Source organism: Onychostoma macrolepis, chromosome 25 (assembly GCF_012432095.1).
Source record: "Onychostoma macrolepis isolate SWU-2019 chromosome 25, ASM1243209v1, whole genome shotgun sequence".
Taxonomy (NCBI): domain Eukaryota; kingdom Metazoa; phylum Chordata; class Actinopteri; order Cypriniformes; family Cyprinidae; genus Onychostoma; species Onychostoma macrolepis.
This window is the reverse complement of record NC_081179.1, coordinates 10,875,697-10,901,433: the sequence shown is the minus strand read 5'-3', so window position 1 is coordinate 10,901,433 and position 25,737 is coordinate 10,875,697. Positions and strand designations below refer to the sequence as shown.

At 35.7% G+C, this 25,737-nt stretch overlaps 1 protein-coding gene across 1 annotated transcript in view; it reads right to left on the bottom strand.

Annotated features, from left to right (window-relative positions):
- syt9b (synaptotagmin IXb) overlaps positions 1-23,312 on the bottom strand; it is a 29,801-nt gene extending 6,489 nt beyond the window's left edge. Inside the window, exons 1-3 of the mRNA XM_058768140.1 lie at positions 22,632-23,312; positions 14,136-14,499; positions 13,374-13,920 (exon numbers count right to left, since the gene is read on the bottom strand). Coding sequence (XP_058624123.1) covers positions 13,374-13,920; positions 14,136-14,499; positions 22,632-22,779 — 1,059 coding nt within the window. The 5' untranslated portion in view covers positions 22,780-23,312. The remainder of the gene's footprint in view (positions 1-13,373; positions 13,921-14,135; positions 14,500-22,631) is intronic.
- Between the last annotated feature and the right edge of the window lie 2,425 nt (positions 23,313-25,737).

Below are 25,737 nucleotides of genomic sequence, written 5' to 3'. Positions count from 1 at the left end.
AACCTGCTGTCTAATTATCACTTCTGAAAATAGATGCAATTTGCACTTTTTTTTTTTTTAAATTAGAGACGTTCGTATAACAAACTAAAAATGCAATCCATAATTAACATCTCATCATAATGAGCCTCAGAGTATTGGGAGCCAACAAAGCATAAACTATCGCTTTAATGGTGATCTTGTCACACACACACCACTCAAATTTATGATAATGACTGTTTATTTGAATACGACAGAAATATAACAGCACTAACTAGCTGATGGCACCAGAAGAACGCATGCATTTCAAGTCTTTCACAAGCTGATGTACTGCTGTATATGATTGTGATTTTTTTTTATGTTGCTGAAAGAAGTCTCTTATGCTTACCAAGGCTGCATTTATTTGATTAAAAAAATACAGTAATATTCTGAAATATTATTACCATCTAAAATAACAGTTTTCTATTTTAATAAACTTCGTAATGTAATTTATTCCTGTGATGCAAAACTGAATTTTCAGCATCATTACTGCAGTCTTCAGCGTCACATGATCCTTGAAATATGAAACTTTTGTAACATTATAGATGTATTTACTGTCACTTTTTAGTTACTTTAATGCATACTTGCTGAATAAAAGTACTAATTATTTTTGATATTTAAAAATTGTTCTTTGTACTTTTTTGTAAACATTGTTGAGTAGTAGTGCATCACTGTTTTCACAAAAATATTAAGCAGCAAAAACTCTTTTCAACATTGATAATAATCAGGTAAAAATGCAGCTTTGCCACCACAGGAATAAATACATTTTAAAAAGTTATTTTAAATTTTAAAATATTGCTTTACTGTATTTTTGATCACTTCTTTCAAAAAACATTTAAAAAAATATATTCTAAACTTTTGGCCAGTGGTATGCATGCATGTGTATATTTTTATAAAACAGTAAAAAAAAAAAAAACTTTATTCTGAACCTTTGGCCAGCAGTATGTATATGTGTGTGTGTTTTTATTTTTATATAATATACATTTTATGCAGTCAATGGAAAAAGATGGACTAGACTAACAGACTATGCTAACCAGCTTAACTAACTGCTTGGACAATCCCTCTGAAGCAAACCAGGGTTAAATGCATCACCCTAGAGCACAATTGTGATATAACCGATGCGATCTAGGTAACCATGTAGTTCGTGGGTCACCAGCGGTCAACTGCTAGGCATACAAGCAGCTCTGTGGTTTATCTCAGTGCGTTAATGCAATGACCAAAGAGAATGGAAGAGAAGACGACGGCCATACATTAGTAATGAATCAAAGTGTGTGCTGAACCCAAATGGGCCTTTAATGCATGGCAGCCAAGCACTGGCCGATCCCACAGCTGCCAGAACTTTCACGTGCTGTCAATTATTAACTGATCTATGTTAATGGACACGCTCTGCACTGGGATCTGAGGGGTGTGTAGTGTTGCTGAGAGCATGTAAGAACTTTTATCATTACTTAGCCTCCCATATATTTCTCCCCTCCACGGATATAAGATCTAAGTTGCAAGAGGCCCATCAGTTGGCATTACAGGAAAAACTTTGTCTTGAACTGCAAAGTATTACACACATTACCCTAAAGTTTGGGGTGAGTAGGTTTATCATATACTTTTATTAGGGAAGGATGCATTAAATTGATCAAAACTTTCTATTCATCAGAAGGATCCTAGAAAAAATGTATCACTTTTCCACTAAAAATTAAGCAGAACAACTGTTTTCAACATTACAATTAGACATGTTTCTTTCATACTCAGTACAATTAGAAATGTTTCTTTCATATTAAAATTATTTCTGAAAAAATCATCTGAGACTGAAGAATTCAGCTTTGCATCACAGGAATAAATTACATTTTAAAATATTTTCAAATAGAAAAAAGTTATTTGGATGGAATGTTAACAATATTTCCCATTACTGTTATTACTGTATCATATAAATGCAGCCTTGGTGAGTATAACTTTAAAAAACATTTTTTTTGCAACTGTTTCCCCCAAAAACATAAAAAATATTAGCAACCCCAAACTTTTGAAATGTAAACAAACATTTTAAGATTTTATGAATTGTGTTCAGAGAATATATCTTTGACACTGGCACATTTATCTCCTTATTTTCAAAGTAATTAAAAATAGCAAATAAAAAATCAATAATATATATATATATATATATATATATATATATATATATATATATATATATATATATATATATATATATATATATATATATAAATAAATAAAACAAACTAGTTCTGTAATATTAAATAAAATATATATGTGCCAGTGGGGTAAGAAAAATAAACTAATTCATTCAAGAAAAAATATCTGAAAACAAGTGTCATCACAGATGGAAACTCAAATATGACCTTAAAAAAAAAAAAAACCCAGCAAACAACAAAAAACAACCTATGCCATAATTTATTTAAAATACATTTATTCCATACTATACTTCAGGGCCATTAACATAATTACTGACATATCACTTCAGACTAACTGATATAATTTTACAATGAAACTTTATTTGGAGTATTCTTTATTGCACAATGCACATTTCTTAATATTATGCCTAAAATGTGTTTTAATGTCACTATTGATGAGGATTGATCTCTGTATAATATCAGTCTTTAAATGCAAGATATTTAAAGTGTACCTGAAGCATACTTGCAATAGTTCCACTTTAGCACGATCAAATATACTTTAGTTGGACTTCAGCACTACTTCCACACAGTTTAAATACACCAGTTTAGAATTTTTAAAAAGTACAATTACAGGGTATTTTTATTAAGTACATAAATATGTAAATGTATTTGTAGTATACTTTGCAGAAAACTAAACTTGGCCTATACCTAAACACATGAGACTTGACTTAGACTCTCCCTCAAAGGCTTGAAACTTAGACTTAATCTTGGATTCTTTTTGAAATACTGGAGACTTGTTTTAAGGATGCAAAAAGAAGAAAATGGCTAATTTAGTGAATAATGTGTGTGCATACCAGTCATGGACTTCCTGTCTTTCTCGAAGAGACTTTGGGCATTGTAAAGGAAACTGCATGAGTGGTCAGCACACCTCATTGGGCTTCTAAGGCTTCCTGACACATCTAATCATCTGTGATTGTGTGTATTTGAGGAGCTCAGAGGGCCTGTTAAGATAGATCAGTCCCATCCTGAGCAGTTCAGAGCCCTCGGGCTTCTCGCACAGTGGGAGGCTCCATCTATTACGGTGAAGCAGAAAGGTCAAAGAAGCAAGCAGCAGAGATAGGCTCATTATCTGGCCAGGTCGCAGTGCTGCGTCCGCTCCTGACGGCTATGCTGAGAGCCGTGTTCATTAATGCTCTACAGGGATGAACTGGAAATGCTTGGCGTTTTCCTGCCTCTCAGAACTCAGACTCAAGTCCACTTCCCCAGTGTAACTAGTTCTCTATCACCTTTAATTGCGTTTTCAATGCAGGAACAGGATTCAAACACCCAGTTCAAACACTGATTAAGGAGCAGTTTACCATCATGCAAAAAGTTTAGATGAACGTCTTTGTTTCCAAAGGTTTAAATACAGTTTCAAACACAATCTTTCCTAACACCATTAGCTTATTTAAAGGGACAGTTTACCTAAAAATAAAAATTGTGCCATTATTTACTCAGTCTCATGTTTTCCCAAACACGCTCTTAAAAAATAAAGGTTCTTTATTGGCATCAATGGTTCCACAAAGAACCTTTACCATTCACAGAAAAGTTTCATTCCACAAAAGGTTATTTACAGTGGAAAAAGGTTCTTTAGATTATTAAAATGTTCTTCACACGAAGAAAAAATGGTTCTTTTAAGAACTGTTCACTGAAATGTTCTCTGGGGAACCAAAACTGGTTCTTCTATGGCATCGCTGTGAAAACCCCCTTTTGGGACCTTTATTTTTAAGAGTGCATGTATGACTTTCTATCTTCTGTACAACACAAAAGAAAATATTTAAAAAAATTATTGGGGTCTGCATGTTTGAATCCTACTTTTTTTTTTTATTGATGAAAATATATTATTTTGTGTTCAGCAGAAGAAATATACACTACTCAAAAGGTTTGGGTCAGTAATTTTTAAAACAATTTATTATTTTTTTTTTACTATTTAAATTTATTTCTATTCAGCAAGAGCACAATAAATTGGTCAAATTTTATTTATTAATTTTTTTTAAAATAAAGAACGAAAGTGAACTGTTCTCTACGACGGCGTTTTAGTGCCACGTTAAAAAAATCGAAGATTCCGAGATTAAAGTCGTAATATTCCTAGAATAAAGTCGAAATTACGAGAATAAAGTCGAAATATAACGAGAATAAAGTCTAAATGTTTCGAGAATAAAGTCGAAATACTGCGAGAATAAAGTCGAAATGTTTTGAGAATAAAGTCGAAATACTGCGAGAATAAAGTCGAAATGTTTTGAGAATAAAGTCGGAATTACGAGAATAAAGTCGAAATACTACGAGAATAAAGTTGAAATGTTTCTAGAATAAAGTCGAAATACTACGAGAATAAAGTCTAAATGTTTCGAGAATTTAAATAGTAGAAATTAAAGTTATAATATGTTGAGAGTACAGCCTATATTGCGCATGCAAATGGCCGGCATTGAGAGCACCGGGAGAAGTTGCCAGACCTCCGGAATTGATCTGAATATTGTTGCGTCCAAGCAGCCACATCATCTTACTGGGATGCCAATTTTAAGGACTCGCAGAAACAGCTTAATATCAAGAATATGATATTTATTAACAGACTGAACAGGAACAACTGTTTATCTTAACATCAGCTCACACACTCAATCGACGTTCCTTTGGGGGGCGCTGTAGCTCTCTTATTTAACCCCTTTTTTAATACACTACAAATATATGTGGGATTATTAGCAGAAATCATACCATGTGTCATACTCGCAGGGACAGTATGCTTGGAAATAATATTTAATGTCTTCCATTGCATTCGTTATTTGTAGAGCGCCAGCCACCCAATAGCTTAAGCTTTGTGCTTTTAGTGCTTTTAATATAAAACAAAGTCTCAGCTTTCAAAAACAGTTTTATAACGAAACACAAATTCAAATCTCCAGTCCACAATTTTTTTTTTAACGTGGCACTAAAACGTCATCGTAGTTCTCTGCTTTTAAAATGGCAAAATAATTTTTCCTAGCAAATTTATTTGAATTATATTTCTTCTCATATTGGATGGCATCCTAGTAACATCAAAGTATGCAGAAAGATCAATAAATGTAATGGCCTGTGGGCTTGATGTAATGTAGGCAGTTTGTGTTTGTTGTTTTTTGCACATAATTAGCATCTAGGAAAGGGAGTGAGGGTAAGGAACAAGCTAATGTTTCCTCTTGTTGCCTGTGTCTCATCCATACGAAGCACAACCTTTATTAACAGAGAGGTAAGAGAGGTTGACTCTTGTTGCAAATTAAATCCTAAATTGGATTCTTCTCATCAAGCCAAATCCTGGTTGCTTCATTATAATGATGAATGCTTTGTGTTTTAAAGCAAGCAGCTCACAAAATGAAGAAATAAAAACCTAGAGGCTTTTGTTTAAAGTATTAGTTCACTTAAAAGCCATCATTTACTCACCCTCATGTTGTTCCAAACCTCTGTCTTTGTTGAAGTCATGAAACACAAAAGAAGAAATTTTAAAGAATGTTTATGCTGATATTTTTCCTTATAAGACTGAAGCATGTTTACGAGCTGGTAAGGTCCAAAAACAGGACATAAGAGATAAATTATTAAGTCATAGTAGATTTGTGTGACAAAAATGACTGAAGTCTTCGCAGAAAAACCTTGAGATTTCACATGTAATTTGTGCTTATGTTCAAAAAAAATATGCTCATATTTATATATACGTTGTCACTGATGTCAAACCTGTTGTGACACATTTTTACGTGCCAAGTTTGAACATGCATTTGTGTGAATGAGATTTAATACTTGGAAACGCTGCAAAAAAAGACTTCTTAATTAAAAATTTTTTTGATTAGTCATTTTTACTAAAAAAAAAAAAAAAAAAAAAATCTAAAACTCCTTAAAACAAAATACCTTTACTTGAGAAGCAGCACTTTTATTTTTTCACCTTTTGATTTACACTTATGCCTGATTATTTCATTTTTCTAATTTATATGTAAATCAAGTGAAAAAAAATCCACTGGTGCAGTAAGACAAAATATACTTTTATTGATTATGCACTTAATATTTTATGCAATGTTGCTTCTCAAATTCTCAACTTCACTATCAAAAATTATAAAAGCTACATGAATACATTTTAAACTAATCTGAAATATATTCTCTAACAACTCTTAACATGTTCGTCAGTGTTGCTTCTCAAGTAAATCTATATTATTTCAAGGATTTATTGATATTTTAAATGGACAATACACTACAAAACTAAAATAAAAGTTGAAATTGGTTACATTATTTTACGGAGTTAAAGTAATGGAAAATCATGTTGCCATGATTAATTCATGATATCTCTTTTGAAGCAAGACAAAAAATAGACAACAAAAAGCCTCTAAAAAGAGCATGAAGGTGAGTAAAGAACATTTTCATTTATTCCATATTATGAAATAAATATAGCAATCTAACTGAGGTCCCTCCACCTCAGTTAGATTGCTATATTGCTTGCTGTAGAATGGTGGTATGGGATTATGATGAATACAATTGCATTAAATTTACTTTAAATGCAACTTTTTCATAAAGTTTCCATGAGGTCAGTAGTATTTAAAAAAAAAAAATTATATATATATATATATATATATATATAATGAAATTCAAATGAATTGATTTGTTGTAGCCAAACAAAAATATCTTGATAAAATAGCAAAATATGACTGTTAATCTAATCTTCTCCTTTGTATGGTTTCTTTCCCTGACCTCTATATTATTAAGGGCATGGTGAAGTGGGCGGGATTTGGTGGGAAGAGGCGGATCACAGCATCCAAACAGCTATTAATGCGCCGACCACACCCTCTTTTTGTGTGCGAGAGACATTAAGGGTTGGACCTCGTGAAACCAATTCCTCTCAGGCGAAGTAATTGAATTATGCCCTTCCATCTGTAGACTATAGGATAACAGACGCCTCTGCTCTCATAGGCACTTAAATCAAGTCAGCGGTAGAATTATGGTCACTTGCGCACAGTGAATGAAATTATAGTGCAGTTGTGAAGAGGTTGAATATGTTTCGGAGAGAGTCTATCTAGTGTGATTCTCCATCTCCAGTCCCACCCACCCCTATTCGTTCAAGGGCCTATTAGCAGGCAGAAGGGCTGGTCGCCTCATCAGAAAGACAGAGCATAATGAAAACATCAATGAAAGTCAGGCCAATGTAAATAGGCATGTTAGCATTTGCTTAAATCACTGACCAGACCACAGATAGTCTTGTACTCATAGCACTGGCACAACACATTCATTTCATATATAAAAATTAAACTATAAATTCAGAGAGTCATTTCACAAGTTGTTGACAATTGTGAATTTTACATCTAAAACTGAAAAATGATCTCACGACTGTGACTTCATATTTCAAAATCGTCTCTTTACTTCTTGTAATTGTGTCTCTACATCTCACAACCTCAAAGTTTATCTCAGTTACTTTAATAAAGGTACATAGTGTCATCAGCAAAATATCTAAACTAAAAATGATAAAAACATTTGGCAACTTTTCAACAACTTTTTCTGTGTGCAACTACAGCCTATGTGGACTTGCATCTTTCATAGCTGTAAAGCTTTATAATCTACAATGGTACTGAAAACGGAACAGGCTTTACTGACTTCTACTGCAGACTATTTCAAAATGTTTGCTGAAACACTCCTGACTTTCATGTCTAGGTATTTAAAAAATATAAAAAAATAAAATAAAAAAAATAGAAGCTTTGCTTTGTTAGAAGTCCCTCCAACTCAGTTAGATTGCTATATTGCTTGCTGTAGAATGGTTGTATGGGATTATGATGAATACAATTGTATTAAATTTACTTTAAAGGCAACTTTTTCCTAAAGTTTCCATGAGGTCAGTAGTATTTAAAAAAATAAAAATTATATATATATATATATATATATATATATATATATATATATATATATATATTTTTTTTTTTTTTTTTAATTCAGCAAGGATGCATTAAATTGATCAAAAGTGACAGTAAGTATATTTATAATGTTAAAAAAAAAATTCTATTTCAAATGAATGTTGTTCTTTTGAAATTTCTATAGTTCACCCAAAAATGAAAATTACCCCATGATTTACTCACCCTCAAGCCATCCTAGGTGTAGAGACGTGTGGAGTACTTTTTACCATGGATGGACACACTTTTTTGGACTTTAAAATCTCAACTCCCATTCACTGCCATTATAAAGCTTGGAAGAGCCAAGACATTTTTTTATGTAACTCAGATTGTATTGCATATATACACCACAGATGGCTTGAGGGTGAGTAAATCATGGGGTAATTTTCATTTTTGGGTGAACTACCCCTTTAAAGAAGCACCACGACTGTTTTCAACTTTGATGATAAGAAGAAATGTTTCTTGAGCACCAAATCAGTATATGTGACCCTGGACCACAAAATCAGTATTAAGTGTCAATTTTTCGAAATTGAGATTTATAAATCATATGAAAGCCGAATAAATACGTTTTCCATTGATGTATGGTTTGTTAGGATCGGACAATATTTGGCCGAGATAGAACTATTTGGAAATCTGGAATCTGAAGGTGCAAAAAAATCTAAATATTAAAAAAATTGCCTTTAAAGTTGTCCAAATGAATTCTTAGCAATGCATATTACTAAACAAAAACGACATTTGATATATTTACAGTAGTAAATCTACAAAATATCTTCATGGAATATGATTTTTACTTAATATACTAATGTTTTTTGGCATAAAAGAAAAATCTATAATTTTGACCCATACAGTGTATTTTTGGCTATTGCTACAAATATACCCCAGCGACTTAGACTGGTTATGTGGTCCAGGGTCACATATTAGAATGATTTCTGAATAAACCACATTTTAAAATAGATCACAATATATCCATTTCCTACTGTGTTTCCATCAAATTAATGCAGCCTGGATGAGCAGAAAAACAATGTCACCAGAGCCTCACCATGTGAGTCTAGGACATGCATGTACACAATGTGAAATGTCACAATCTTTCCCGGTCTCCCCTAAGTGAGTGAAAGCCAAGAATAACTGGATTAAAGCCCACATACCTCTGTTTCAAGTTTACAAAAAGTGTCATTCCAGTCATAATACAAGGTAAATGTCTCATGGTTAGAGGTGAATCCTGACAGGAGATTCAATAGCACTAAATCCTGCTGATCGACCTTTTACTCTTCCGGATTAGAGATGCCTCAATCTTTCTCTCTCCAGCTGGGTGGAATGGATTGGCCTTTTCGTACATTAACTAGCTTGTGTTTTATTTATATGCAGAGCCAAATTACACCTTGAACAGATCTGAGCAAACATAATCATTCATTCAGATTGGAATGCAAATTACTTGCGCTCAAAAAAACAGAAAGGTTAAGGTTGCCTTTTTTTTCCAGAAGTGATATTTGGAAAGTTGTATTCACATGTCATGATCGTGTATGGTGGATTGTATTTCATTTCAATCTAAGACCGGTTGTGCTGCTGGAACTCATGCATTTTTAACAAGTTACTCAGAATCCCTGAAGTAATACAGAGAGTTAGCATGAAGGCAGAGAGTACTCTGACATCTGTGTGACTCTGTTCAATGCTGATCGATGCCAATTATATCCCGATACAATCAAATTGAGATGGCAGAAAGATACAGATAAATGGCACAATTGAATTTTTTATTAATTCATTTTTGCACTTTTATTAATCAAACGTTGACTTTATTCAATAAGGTCAACCAGTGTTCGAGTAAACATGATTTATCATAATTAGCAGAAACCTGCGCTTTTAAAGTGCCCCTATTATGGGTTATGAAAGGTTCATATTTTGGTTTTGGGAGTCACCAGCAACAGGTTGACATGCATGCAAGGTCAAAAAACACTTTCATTTTCTTATAATATGCATTTATTTTTACCTTAATTGTTCAACGACTCCCAAGCGATTAGCTCAATGATTAATTTTTCCAAACCCCTCTTTTGCGTGATGCTAATCTGCGGTGATTGGTCCGATTGGTCGATTTCATTTAAATCAGTGTTTGCAGTGCTGCTTTGTGTACAGCCGTTATAGGGGCACTTTAAAGGCAACATAAATTCAAAACATAGACCCTATTTACTTTCTTGATACACATGAACTGTGTTTTTGAACTTTCTTTCTGTCTTTTTTAGCATTACATCACTTGTTCACCAATGGATCCTCTGTAGTGAATGGGTGCCGTCAGAATGAGAGTCCAAACAGCTGATAAAAACCATCACAATAATCCGCAAGACTCCAGTCCATCAATTAATGTCTTGTGAAGTGAAAAGCTGTGTGTTTGTAAGAAACAAATCCATCATTGAGGTGTTTTGTCTTTAAACTGACGCTTCAGGCTAAAACAAAATGTCCATAATCCATAACAATGTTTTCCTCCAGTGAAAGTGTTATATTATGGATAGAGGATGCACATTTTTGCTAGTAAAAATGGTTTTAAGTTAAAAATTTCTTAACGATGGAGTTATTACGAACACAGAGTGTTTTTCGCTTCACAATATGTTAATTAATAGACTGGAGTTGTGTTGTGAATTATTGTGATGTTTTGGACTCTCATTCTGACGGCACCCATTTACTGTAGAGAATCAACTGGTGAGCAAGTGATGTAATGCTACATTTCTCCAAATTCATTTCTCTCACAGTATAGTTATACATTAGTTATGTTAGATATACAATCAAGCCTCCACAAATGATTAATGCATGGATGGCACGCGTGGATTGTGTCCCTCCAAGCTTGCAATCCCTAGAGGTATGGCCCACTTATATGCACTGAAACAGCCTGTGACGCTTGCTACTACTTCAAGCTAACCTCTAGATCCAGTGAAATTTGCAGGTTTGAGCTTTTTCCAAGAAATGTAAAAAATAAATAAATAAAATAGGTGAAATTAAGTTAAAAAGACATGAAATCACCATTACATTAAAATAATATAAATACAAACTTGTTGACATTTACGGCATTGATAATGTTCATATACTGTGTACGATTGCCCACCATTCCATATAATACAATTTGTGCCATATTAAAGGATGTAGTTTGACATGTATTTTAGCGTCTTACACCCAAATAGCTGAGAACATTTAGGTCACTGCATATACATCAGTTTACAATTTAAAATTACAGATTCGGTTTCAAAACAAATTGTGAAAGAAAATTTTTTATGTAAATTTCATGAGAGTCATCAGCCAAACAGGAGTCAAATGGCTTTCAAAATATCATCAGAGTGAGCAAATTACATTTTTAATTTTTGGGTGAACTATTTTTTTAAGTACTGTATGTCATGAAAAGAAAGCCTGCACACAAAATGCTCTGTTTCATTCTTGGCTGAGGGCATTTACTCCAGACAGCTGGCACAGGTCCACCTGTGAGACAGATCAATTTCCCCTATCAGACATCTATCCTGCACTCTCCTGTTTAAAACAATAACCCTAAAACCGCCGTATATTCATGTCAGAGCAAGCTCTCCAGCTATTTCAAATATAGGTCAACCCTACGTGGGCCATGTGTGATTATGAAATATTCACGCTTCTCAAAGTATATTTTTATGTTGCTACCTCTGAAGCATGAAAGTGATCGGAGGAGAGAGAAAACCATGCTCAAATATTTTCACTTGTTCTTTCAGTATGACTATTAACTGCTTTACTTCAGAGTGGTCACATGGGTCTAATAATCACTTATAGTGTTAAAAAGAACTGTTAACACCACCATAATCTTGCCAAAGTGCACAGTAGTGTTCGAACTGGAGAGTCTGTTAGAATGGAGGTCAGGGATCTTAACACATTTAAACACATTTGTGTGAAGCTCAATCTGATCTCTGAAAAATAACGCTGAAAAATAAATAAATAAATAAATAAATAAATATATTTTTTCCTGTATATACACACTTTTATGTATAGGTACTGTACAACTAATAAAAATATTAGACCTGTGAATTAAATATTACTTAAAGCTACTTTAAATTATGAAAGACCTTAAAGGGACAGTTCACCTAAAAATGAAAATTGTCATTAATTACTTACCCTAAAGTAATTGCAAACCCATAAGACCTTCGTTCATCTTCGGAAGACAAGTTAGGATATTTTAGATGAAATCCGAGAGCTTTCTGACCCTCCATAGACAGCAACGAAACTGACACGTTCAAGGCCCAGAAAGGTAGTATAGACATCATTATGTGCCATCAGTGGTTCAACAGTAATGTTATGAAGCTACTAAAGGGGTGAACTATCCCTTTAATAAATGGTAAGATTTGTCACAACAGTCAAAAGCTTTTGTCTGATGAATCTAACCACAATATGAAAATTAAGTTAAAACTAGACAATATACAATTTAGAAGAAATAACACACTTTTTGTCAGTTCAATGATTTGCTTCATTTATTTTGTACTTACTAAGGCTGGATTAAATTTGATCATAAATACAGTAATATTTTGAAATATTACAATTTAAACAACTGTTTTCTATTTTAATATATTTTAATGTTATTTATTCCTATGATGTCAAAACAGCCATTTACTCCAGTTTTCAGTGTCACATGATCCTTCAGAAATCATTCTAATATTCTGCTCATAAAACATTTCCTATGATTGTCAGTGTTGAATTATTGAATTATTGTTGTGCTGCTTAATATTTTTGTGGATACCATGTTTCCAGGATTCTATGAAGAGAAAGTTCAAAAGAAAAACTTTGTAACAATTTAAAAATGCATCTTTGATTCATAAAATAATTAATTTCCTTAAAAAAAAAATCTATAATCTACTGTAAATTATAGATTTTCCCTCCTTGATTTCACTAATAATTCAAAAAAAGCAAATAAATACAAACAGAAAATATATGCATCTAAAAATGATTATAATTACTGAAATCAAAGGGAAACACACACAGTTCTCGTGTTTGCTTTAATTTAAACTGACACTATCATCAGTGTACAAATTCCCTGCATAGATTTCCAATAGCAGCCTCCAGTACCTGGATAAAACCATCTTGAGCCATGCACTCGAAGCCCCCACAGTGTTGCAACACTTCATACAGCAGCTAATACAACCTACACCTAAATCAAACCTGAAATCCTTATGGTGACGAATCTGCCTTGCTTTCCTCTCATGAATTTTGCTATTTGAAGACTCTGCCATTGTCAACATTATTTGAGAGGACTGAGCACATAAAATGTTACACTGAAAGAGCAAGTTCAGTATATATATAAATAAACACACTAGAGCAGACTTACCGCACTAACATAAAGGATATCCCTGCAGAGCTTGGTTTCCTGCGGAAAGTCAGGTAGATCCAAGAAGTTGTCCACCACCACTTGACCAATGACGTCATGGCGCGAGAAGCGGTCGAAATCGTAGACGCTAAAATGGAGCTTGCGCGTGGGAAGCTCAGCATACGCCACAGGAAACAGGAAAACCTCGTCAAAGATGGGGTTCAGAGTCTTGCGGTGCACCTTGGTTTGATGCTTGGTTTTGCGGTCTGGCAACAGGTAGATCTTCACATACGGGTCGGACGTTCCCGTAAAGTCCTTGGCAGGTAGATCTTGGGCTTTGTGGATCTTCACGATGAGCTGCTCCAAGTCACAGTCGTATTTGAGGATGAAGTGCAAGCGGCCGCAGCTGTCCGCTCGTCTGCCGTCGTCCGCATCCACCGACCGCTGTTTGTAGAGCTCAGGCTTGATGCGGCCCAAACCTGGACCCGTTATGGACTCCTGTCTCTGGAACTGGGCCAAGTTGAAATCGGGGTTGGAGACGTTCATCTGTCTCCGGATGGAGTTGTGCCTGAAACGAGAAGAAAGGGGGCAGACGTCTGTTGGGCCATTTGCTAGTTTCATATGCTAGACATCTTCTGAATAACGAGACTGAGAAGAACTTTAATTAAAGCTGAAGGTCACCAAGGCCCACACTGTCTGACAAATGCCAGCTGGGAATTGCTAAATGAATATCAATGGTGGGTGAGTGATTACGCCTGATGAAGTCAGGAAAACATGACTCACCTGACAGATGAGGTCGGTTCGGTGACTTGTCGCTGTACGCGAGCAATGTGGATGTGGTTGAGCTCCTTGGCCTTAGTCTGGGCCTCCAGGTGGATGTCCGGGGACGTGTGGCTGATCTTCATGGCCGACTCCGGGAGCACCGTTGGCGCATTGGGATCCTTCTCGAAGTCTTCGCTGTATTCCCGCTCCAGGCCCTCCACCTCGTTCAGGACCGGCTGCTGCTCGCCCTGCTGGTCCTTTAGGCCGGGCAAGAAGCGATCTCGCCATGGCACCCAAAATAACTTCCATGACACGAACAGGGAGACGGCAAACAGCGCCAAGCCACATGTGGTCACCAAGAGGGACAGCAGGCTCACAGACACATCTGGAGCAATAACCAAGAGAGAAATTCAGTCACTGGATGGTGTTCAAAACTGTGAAGATATTTATAGAATAGAAATGCTGTAAGCAGCTTTTTTTTGTTTAAATATTAAATAACCCTCTTGTTTCCAGCTGAAAAAACTAAATGTTAACAAAGTTAGCAAAACAACTCTCAAAGAGATTGAGAGTGGATATCAGAAAACTAGACAATCAAAAAAGGCTTTCTGTCTGTGAATCATTACAATTCTATGAGAATAGAGACAAAACTGAGAAACAATGCAGTTGGGATCAATTTCAGAACGATTCTTCCTAGCTACTGAATGATATAAACATTATTTATGTCTAATTTCATTGGATGCACCCTCTGGAGGTCCCATTTGTTGGCTGCATATGTAATCGAGGTTGTCAAATTAAAAAAAAAGTACCATTATAAAACTGACTTATTCCTAGTGAAGTCTAAATTACTGTAATTTCTTTCTTAATTTGGAATGTAGTGGTTACTTTCTGAAATGGGACAGCCTTGATAACATATGCTGTCAACAAACGGGACCTCTGAAGGGTGCAGCTTTTGAAATGAGACACAGCAACTGAATGACAGACAATCAGAATTCACCCGCAAGCATTTAAAAGCATTTTTAATTTGTCATCATTTACTCACCCTCATGTCGTTCCAAACCTGTATGAGTTTCTTTCCTATGTAGAACACAAAAGTGTATTTTGAAGAATTTTGAATAGTATGGAAGTCAATAGGGACCATCGACTTTTTAATTACTGGCATTCTTCAAAATATATTCTCTTGTGTTCAACACAAGAAAGAAATTTATACAGGTTTGGAATGCCTGAGGGTGAGTAAATGATGACAATTTAAATTTTTAAGGTGAACTATTCTTTTAAAGTGACAGACGTCTTAACTGCAGTGCGCACTCATACTAAACAGATCATTGTGCTATGGTGTGGCTAATATAGTTGTAATTCTTGGTGTGAATGGGCCTATAATTTTACACTAATTAACAAATTATTTAAAAGAATCATTAAGAGAAATTAAATGACTGGATTAGTCTGCAAAGTTAGCCAATATCCTTCAACTACTGTATTCTATGCAGCTTATAAGTTTTTGTTTGATCAGGCATTACAAATGGCAACCCCTGTGATCCTAGGTGGACTCAACTCAACTCAACAAGTGAGCTTTAATAAATGCTTGAAAGACATCTGTTACAAGCCATTTAATAATTTTTCTTCCTTTTTGTAGAGGGCATTTCTAATATCTGGGTTGGAGTTGAAGCTTAACTCTAGCTGCTGAATGCACAGTAATAGATGCAACATTTAAGATCCACTCTGACTCTCTATGTATCTTTCCCTCCCTCCCTCTTTCTTTCTTTCTTTCTTTCTCTCTCTCTCTCTCTCTCTCTCTCAACCCCTTGAGATGGTTTCTCTGAATTAGGCCACCCAGGAAGAGATGCTTTTAGTGTGGACTGAATGAATCCCTGTCAGAGTGCCCTGCCTTCTGCTTGCTTTTCTGTCCACTCCGATCTTTTCTCCCTATACCGGGGAAAGAAAATGCATAAATTCAGACTGCAGGTTATCACACCTGAGACAGACTTAGGGTGTCCTTAAAGTGATAGTTCAGTTAAAAATTGATGTAATTTTGTCATTATTTACTCCCACCCATGTTATTCTGAACCTGTGTGACTTTCTTCCTGTCTAGAGCACAGAAGGAGATGTTATGCAGTATATTAAAGGTGCAATAGAAGATCTCGGAAAATGCTAACTTTAGCCTGATAGCACTGAAAGCGAACGTTCCACCCTCCCTGCAATCGCCGTCCAACGCCACGCCCCCCGAACGCACATACGCTCAAAGAGCAGAATACCAGAGACAACATTAAATTACTACAATAGGCTACATCAACGGTTTCCAATTACAGTCCTCGCGCCCTCCCCGCTCTGCACTTTTCATATGTATATCTTATCACGTCCGGCGGTTGTTCTGTTCGACCGTAATAAGTGCCCTGTGAAGTGGACATCACCAGATATTCCGCCATGATTCCAGTTCAAAGCGTATATTCCATACAAAGGGCATTAAAGTGTGCGAGACGTGAATTTAAATTGTATTTATTTACAGAGGTATATTATGTCACACTTAACACTTCTCTAGTAAGTTTCGTCTGTGTGTGAAGACGCTGCGCAGCGCAAATCCGTGAGTGAATGTTCCGAAGTGAAATAAACTTAAACAGACTTCCCCTGCTCAGGGAGTAGAGAGCAATGAATCGTAAAGCTGCATCTTTCTTTTATAAATATGATAAAACTAAAGACTTTTTGGAGATATGAAGGATGCAGTACTACTCTATAGGTACTCAAGATTAACATGAGATTGGGTGAAGCTGTGTGCCCCCTTTAATGATTGCTATCAGGATGTACTTTCAACCAGAATAACAAAAAATGTTTCTGAAGACAATCACCTATGGCACCTTTAATGCAGCTTTTGCATATAATAAAGCAATCAGGTGCTGCCAAATTTAAAAAATGACAAAAAATAAAAGCATCATAAAACCTGTGGTCACCACTCACTTTCATAAGAGCAGTGTGAACATTCTACTATTTTTCAGAAAATAATGATTAAATAATGAACTCGGGGGAAACATTCTTTCAAAACATCTTGGGTCTTTCTGTTTTTATAACAATGATGAAATATATACTTCCCAATAAATCATGAGAGAATAGCATTGCACTAGATATTAAGTGCCGGCCTCTTGATTTAGCTGTTATGAAATTTCATGAGTGCTCATAAAAGCTAGAATCATTTGACAAAACAGATCCTCCTGAAGGCTTCATAATGGGAAATCATAAATTGAATGGATTAATCATTTCTTCCTTTTTGTAATGCTGTCAAGGTGTAATCAGTATTAGTGGCATTCAACACTGTTCCATAGACTTTAATAGACTCAGTGGGATTTCAATGACACAGTAAATTAACCATGGGCTTCATTTGCGAAACAGTGCACTAAACTATGTGCATGACATCCAGCACTTGTAAACGCTTATAAATCACACAGAATGGAGTGTATTGAAAATCTGAAATAGCAGTAAGTTTCCTGTAAGGGGTAGGGTTAGGTGTAGGTTGGTGTAGGGCAGGGATCCTCAAATCTGGCCCACGAGATCCACTTTCCTGCAGAGTTTAGCTCTAACCCTAATCAAACACACCTGAGCATGCTAATCAGTGTCTTCAAGATCATTAGAAAATCACAGGCAAGTTTGATAAGGGTTGAAGCTAAACTCTGCAGCAGATTGGCCCTCCAGGGAAAGATTTGAGGAACCATGGTGTAGGGCAACAGCACATACAGTTTGTACAGTATAAAAACCATTACGCCTATGGGATGTCCCCACTTTTCACAAAAACAAACGTGTGAGTGTATAATAATATATATAAGGCATGGGCCGGTATGAGATTCTGACTGTATGATAACCTTAGATAAAAATATCACGGTTTCACGATTACAGCTCTAAAATATGTTATTTTTAAATGTCTGGGTAAAAAACAACAACGTTTTTTCCACTGAACACATTTTATTTTTAAGAAACATATAGAGCATTTTGGAACGGTAAACATGTCAGGCTAAATAATTAATATAAATAATTGAATTCTTGTTAATTCAATTACGTGCAGTCACTTAAGCCTAAACCTGCAGCTCAACAATAATCAGAACATAAATAAATTATTTTCTGTAAAAAAACAAAAAAAATCCTTCTAAATGAAAAAAATGCAGTCACTTAACCTAAACCTACAGCTCAATAATCAAAAACATAAATCAAAACAATTTCTGTAAAAAATAAAAAATGCAGTCATTAAACCTGCAGCTCAACAAGGTTTTTGGAGATATGCTCACTTTCTACACATTCATTTTTCAGTCCAAGTTATGAGCGGTGAGGTACAAAGATGTGTGCACATACACAAAGGAGAGTGCGCGTTTGTGTCTCACTCTCTCTCACACACACAGACAGGGTCTCTCTAGTCCGTATAATACTCAAACAGTGGCAAAGACACCTGAGCCAGCAGTTTGTTTCTTTTTTAAATGACGTGATTTTGAACAGATGTAAACAATGGCAGGAGGCTTAAAATTATAGACGTGATACCAGCTAAATTTATTGTACTAAATCGCAGAAACGTAGTACTTTAGTCTGCTATTCCCCGCTCTGTGAAGTAATGAGAAACTAGTTGACGTTAGCTAGTTAATTAGGTATGTTATCTGCCTCGGTAGCAAGCCAAATAGTGTTTATTTCAACACTGAAACAACCGGCGAATGGGTCTCTGTCTTGGTCGAGGGTGAAAGAGGGAGAAATGAAGACGACACAGATATATCGTTTGGGTACGACCTGGAAGTATTTATTTAGCGATCGGCGCCAAAAGTTCATCTGTACGGAACATCGTTGTGTACGGAACATGATTGGTCTGCGTTACCCGAGAAATTCCCAGACAGCAGACTTCGCCTTTTTCGACGGGGGGAAAAGTTCCAGGGATTCACCTCATGCGGCCATCATCCTTCACACAGGTGACTCTCTGACCGCCGTCCGGAGGAGGAGGGGTCGTGTGACTCGTTACGCTCTTCACTGCTCACAACTGAGGGAGTCCGGCACTTTCCGTCTTTGACGACATGTAAAAAAACTGCGCATACCGCAGGAACGGTTTAACGGAGAATTTTAGTGGTTTTGAAACCGTGAATTTCCTAAACCGCGGTATACCATGAAACCGGTTATCGTCCCATGCCTAATATATATAAACACTTTTAGATATATATAAAAATATATTAAACATTTTTAAATTGTAAAATTTTTAGAAGAAAAAAAAAAGGGTCGAAGGTTTACCCCAACCTCAGATCATACAAAAATAGAAAACAATAAAAGTAAATATATACACTTTAAAAAATAAAATAAAATCACATTCACTACAGTCACTGTTACAATATGTATAAATGATGCAACAGGGAACGTGCTCTGCCTAGCAGCCTCACTGGGACAAATATTCAGTCCGATAATATTTCATACATATTATTTCAGTGTGGGACTCACTGAATAGGACACCAAGCTTAACTCTGAACTAAAAAATAATGATCATGCAATGTAGATTTCCGAATATCATAAATATTAGGGTATGAGTTATTGGCTGAGATGATGAAACAGTAAAGGGCATCTTACATTGTGGCAAAAGTGCAGATGAAATTTACTTGAATTTACAAGATAACGAAACTTTTGTGAAATGTAAAATGCCTCAAAGATGTGACTAGCAGGTGAGCAGCTAATAGCTCACGCCAAATGAATCAAGTGTGGGAGATTGGTTCTAATGAACTCTTTTTGGTGTTTCTGGAGTTTTTCTGAAGTCGTCTTTGGTAAAAAATATACTTATATAAAAAAACAAATGGGAGAAATCATAGCATTCAAGATGACAGCCGTAGCCCCGCCTTACAGTTAAAAGAGCCAATCACACGTTTGTTAGACAAATACAAGTCCCACTTAAAGTTAAAATGTCCAACTGCCTTTTTTATAGAGGCATCACCTGTTTGTTTACATAGTTGTTAGATATCATTTCTGATTTAAATATCTATTAAAATGTAAGAAACATGTCTTTTTAGCTCTTTCTCCTTTCAAATATCTAAGAGTTGTACTCGTATAACTGGAAATCACATTTCCAAAATTGGTTGAAATGATTGATTTAAAAGGAGTCAAATACAATTAAGCTTGATCACTCAATATGGATATTTTTTTGTTTTAAAGCATTAACAGGAAGCATTCAGAAAGATCAGTGCATCTCTATGGAAACATCTTCATGTTGCATCTGTGTTGGTTACAAATAGGGAAACTAAAGATTGCATCTCATGGTTTCAAAATGATTCAACAATCCCACAAGACACTAAACTCATTTCTAAGCTCTGACATCACATTATTCACTTATCCAGCACAAGATTAATGACACAGGCTTAAAGCGAATTTGTTTACCATCACTCTCCAAAAAAGAAAAACAGATTGCATTCTCTTTACTCCTAGTCTTTTTTGTCCTTTGAGCAAAGATGAACTCACTTTTATATATGAAACAGAGAAACATGAGCCCTCCAGCTGAGGTAAGCACACCTGAATGTCTCCAAGAAAGGTCGGGACACTTGCCAGAGAAGTCAAGACATTGGATTTAAGGTGTCAAGTGGATTAGAGCCAGATCTTCCTGACAAATTGCCTCCAATCCTAATTTGCACGTTCATTTTATACTACATTCCCAGAGATCATATTGTTATGCATCTTTTTAAGCAGGTGTCTGCTTGAGCATCAGCAGGTGTGACATAAATCCAGACACATCTGAACACAAAAACACTGTTTAATCGCGCACCATACGTATTATGAGCATGTAGGTAGTTCGAAAGACCATATTTACCCAGCTCAACCTCTCACGACGTCTATTTTTATTTCTGCTTCTGTAATTCCAGGTGGTAGACCGCAGATGCTAGCAGCTGTTAGCCAATCAGAACGAAGCCAGGAGGCTGTTTGCGAATTTGACGGCAAGACACAAAGTTTTTTCCACCGCAGGGAAGAAAAGTGTTTATAGGTCGACCAATCGAAGACTTTTATGACAGTCCAGATGTCAACGGTAGTAGAAACTATAGCTATGAATAAATATGACTCACATAACAGTACACAACCTTCACAGTCAATAGCCCTTCACTGGCACATATTATCAGCATGGCTCATGGACATGTCATGAACTTGTCCGAACGCTGTCTTTCCTGTGTTTGAACTGTCAGTTACACAAATACCTGTCAATATGTGTCCACACCATGTCGTCTGAACTGTCTGTCCATTACAGTGATGTGTTATTAACCTCTCAAAGTGCCGGGTTCCCTTGGGTTCCATTACAAAATACTTTCCTCCATACAGGCACTTTGCAGCGATGCATGTGAATTCCCGTCAGGCTAAGAGTATATTTACTGGGTTCCTCTGAACTCAGCTGTTTCCTTTCATTAAATTCTTGTACAATCCATCTTGAGGGACCGAATTACTAGTATGAATCGTTCTCCCATGGGGTCTGAAGGCCTCGTGTTAACGGATGCCAATGCTGGGTAATCGCAAAGGAGAAAGTCTACAGAGTAGCAGGGTGGGGTGGAATCCTAATGGCTTCCTGTCTGTGTCACTGAGGATGAAGACGACGGCGTCTGAGGAGAGGCTATGATCTATGAATGAAGGTTCAGTGAAGCTAATGTTTAGTTAAGCCTACATACTTCATACTGAATCAAGCAATGCGCTATTTCTGTCATCGATGACAGGTTGTTTTGGGGATTCACAAGTTTCCTGTGAAGCCTTCTAGGAACGTTGAATGCCTGTATAATCACTGCTTAATTTAACTTCTAAATGCATAAATCCACAAAAAAGGTTAGCAACAATATTAGTGCTAAAATTACACTGCATCTGATATGCTGCAGAATCAAATCTGAATGAATGTAGGCTGCATTGGCTAAAATACAGGACAGCTCTAAATAGGTCATTAATACTGGACTGTGGGGAATGATGATTGGGGCTTGTTTTATTTGTGTGTGTGTGTGTGTGTGTGTGTGTGTATGTACACACTCGTCCTCACTACACTAATAAAACAGATATATTAATATCTATATCTATATCACATTTATTTTAAAATAATAACTATTTACTTTGAATGTACATACAATTTAAGAAAAAACGGACTTAAGTCTGTTTAATAAATAAAATAAAATAAAATATTTAGGGGGAAAAAAATCTATAACCTGAATTGTGTACATAAGACGTTGACAACAATAGTTTAATATCAGCGTTAATCTGAATAAATACTGTTTGTTTTAGATAATTTATTGGGTGTGGTTAGCCTACTTTAGTGACAGCAAACTCCAATGCTAGCTGCTAATTAGCCGAACGCATTAATGAAATTTACATATTTTAAATAAGGAAATTTGCTTCTATTAACTTTCTAGCAAGTACAAATTGTTGAAAGTGCCATGACAACAAGTTTAAGGGTCGTATGTAGTTTGAAAGCAGTTGAACGCGACTGTTTAAATGTGATTTGATTAGTTATGAATACACAAAACATCAATAAAACTTAATTTGAAGACAGGAATAAAACAATTTCCTTACCAGAGTCCGAATATCTCGGTCTCCCGAGATCGCGGAAATAGTAGGTGAAATCCAGGCAGTTTTTATCGTGCACCTCTCCCCTCGAGCACAGATCGGACAGAAGCTCCAGCGCCTTTCCACAAATCTCATCCTCTCTGTCTGCAGGCATTTCCCACCAGCATCCTCCTGAATGAAGACTCCTATAACGCCTATCGAGACACTGCTGACCGCCACTTCCAGCTTCTGACAGCGCTCTTCATACTCGCCCAGCACAATCCCATAAGGAAAGTTGAATTGAACAGTGTCCAGCGGTGTTCAGATCAAACCCATAAGTTTTGCACACATGTGAACGGCTCCAGTTGAGCGCATAGCGCTCCGTGACACTGGTTGAATTCACTCAGCTGGGCTACACCCGAAGAAAACACCAAGTGTCGGTGCTGAATTGCATCTTCATGAATGAAAAGCTGTTGGCTGGCTCGCATCTCCCTCAGTACAAGCCTTCTGGGATCCCTTGTCTTCTGCCAATCTAAAACTGCTCCTCCCACTCCAGCTTTGCTCTTCTCCACACCAGACTTATACAGCATCATTTGGCTACTAAATCCCACTTGTGCTCCTCAAATCCATAATAATTCAAGTTGGAGAGAAATTGAAGAATGAGAAAACAGAAAGAAAAAAAATCTGCCAAAATGGTTTCAGAGAGAAACTTTTTGATGAACAATGTCAGCAGCTGCAAATAGCCTATAGGCTACGTGAAATACAAATAAAAAGGTTTTGAAGCTTATCAATTTGGTTGTCCTTGTGGTTAAATTTACGATTAAAAAACGATAAGTGTCCTATAACTTGAAAATGAAGTGATGTAAGGATATGTATAGGCTATATTTGTGGAAAAAATGTAGTATTTTTTCATTACTTTTTGATTTAAAATTACAAACGTTTTTAAATTTATTTTACGAAGGCTATTTTTAAGTTACTTTGCAATTTAGATAGATAGATAGATACATAGATAGATAGAGCTATATATCATTTAATATTATATATATATATATATATATATATATAGGCCTGTGACTGAGATTCTTTAGACTGAAAAGAGCCGGTTCGAAAGAGTCATTTGACTTCACATTGCTCGTTAACTTGACCCAACCAATATTAATACTGTAATATTAATTATATATATATATATATATATATATATATATAGAGCTATCAATAAAATTAAATTTTAAAGAACTGTAACCAAACAAAACAACTGGTTACACCTAAATGAGTAGAATGCAATGATAGGTTAATTTAATAGGTTTTGAGAAGGATGAATGAACTGAGCCTTAAAACTTAATCTAAAAAAATATTCTGTTATGTAAACCACCATTATTCCACTTAAACACATTCAATGCACTTTGTGTTGTCTGCACATGAACTACAAGAGACGTCTGACAAAGATAATCCCAGTTTCTTGATGGATTATATAAAGCAGAACAGATCCAATATCTTTTCCAATACCAATAGTCCTGTAATGGAATAATAAGAGGCTTCTCTCCCTCCAAGTACAAAGACTCATGCATCTAGAGCTCCATGACGCTCCAAGACAACATCAGAAGACTTAAGTGGATTCTCTCCTCGCCCTTCTCGTCCTCCAGACCCATCCGTAGCAGCTAATAGACTCAAACTCCACACAGACTCTCCTTGTGTTCCGACATAAACAATTAACCAATGTGACGAGACATACAAAGACTGAAGTCAAAGCTAAGACAAGTGCAGACTGTCCCACATCCAAAGATAAAGGGCTAATGAGATGTGTAGATTCCTCACCCTGGCTTTCCTTTTACCCCTCTCTCTCTTTTTGCTCCTATCTATGGCGGTGTGGTGCCACATCTTGTGTTTTAATTAGCTCTCACACTTTGTAAGTGCCAGCCATTCTTCACAGAGTCAACAGACAGAGCTGTTCTCTGTGATAATGTAGGTTCTGTGTTTCCTGTTGGATTATTCATACGGGACTAATCTAGAGACCGGTCGTGTTTCTCTACAGATGTTTAGTCGCTTTGAAAGAAAGCAGTCAGTTTAGAGCCACGGCTAAGTGGCTGGCCTTCTTTTACCTTTATGGCTAGTTTATGTGCTCTGTTTTGTCTTTATAGAACAAAAAGGGACCGTCTGCTTGGCAGAGATGATGTTCTCTGACTAACTTTAAAATGTCTTTAGGGATGGATTTTATGAGATACGAATCTCACTGACAGGGCACCAGACTAAAAAAAAAAAGAGTCATCTAGGAGTCAAATGACATTTTGTTCAATAAAAATGATTGTTCAGAAGCACTTTAGGTCATTGAGTGCAGTTTATTTACCTTTTAACAACCGTCACTGCTGTGCACTGTGATGAAGGGATGGATCTTTTAGTATATATACACACTATGACAATTTAAGCTATAAAAACTAGGATGTTGTTCTTCTCCAACTTTAAATTGCCACTTCTGATCTTGATTGTATTGTGCCATATCAGTGTCATATAAAATGTATTATGTCAACTAACTTACAGTCTTACTCCATAAGTTTTCCTTATAGTTGATTCAACATTACCATGAAAAAAATCATCACAAGTTTTAAATATTTTGATGTTTTTAGAATACAATTTTTATTTATATATGACCCTGGAGCACAAAACCAGTCATAAGTAGCACGGGTATATTTGTAGCAATCGACTGTACAGTATGGGTCAAAATGATCGATTTTTCTTTTATACCAAAAATCATTAGGATATTAAGTAAAGATCATGTTCTATGAAGATATCTTGTAAATTTCCTACTTTAAATATATCAAAACTTATTTTTTAAATTAGTAATATGCATTGCTAAGAACTTCATTTGGAGAGCTTTAAAGGCGATTTTCTCAATATTTCGATTTTTTTGTGCCCTCAGATTCCAGATTTTCAAATAGCTGCATCTTGGCCAAATATTGCCCTATCGTGACAAACCATATATCAATGTAAAAGCTTATTTATTTCATGTATAAATCTCAGTTTCAAAAAATTGACCCTTATTACTGTTTTTGTGGTCTAGGGTCACATATATTGTTTTATTTCAACCAAATAGACTAATGAAATAGAATTAAGCAGACTAATTTGAATCTCAGAAACA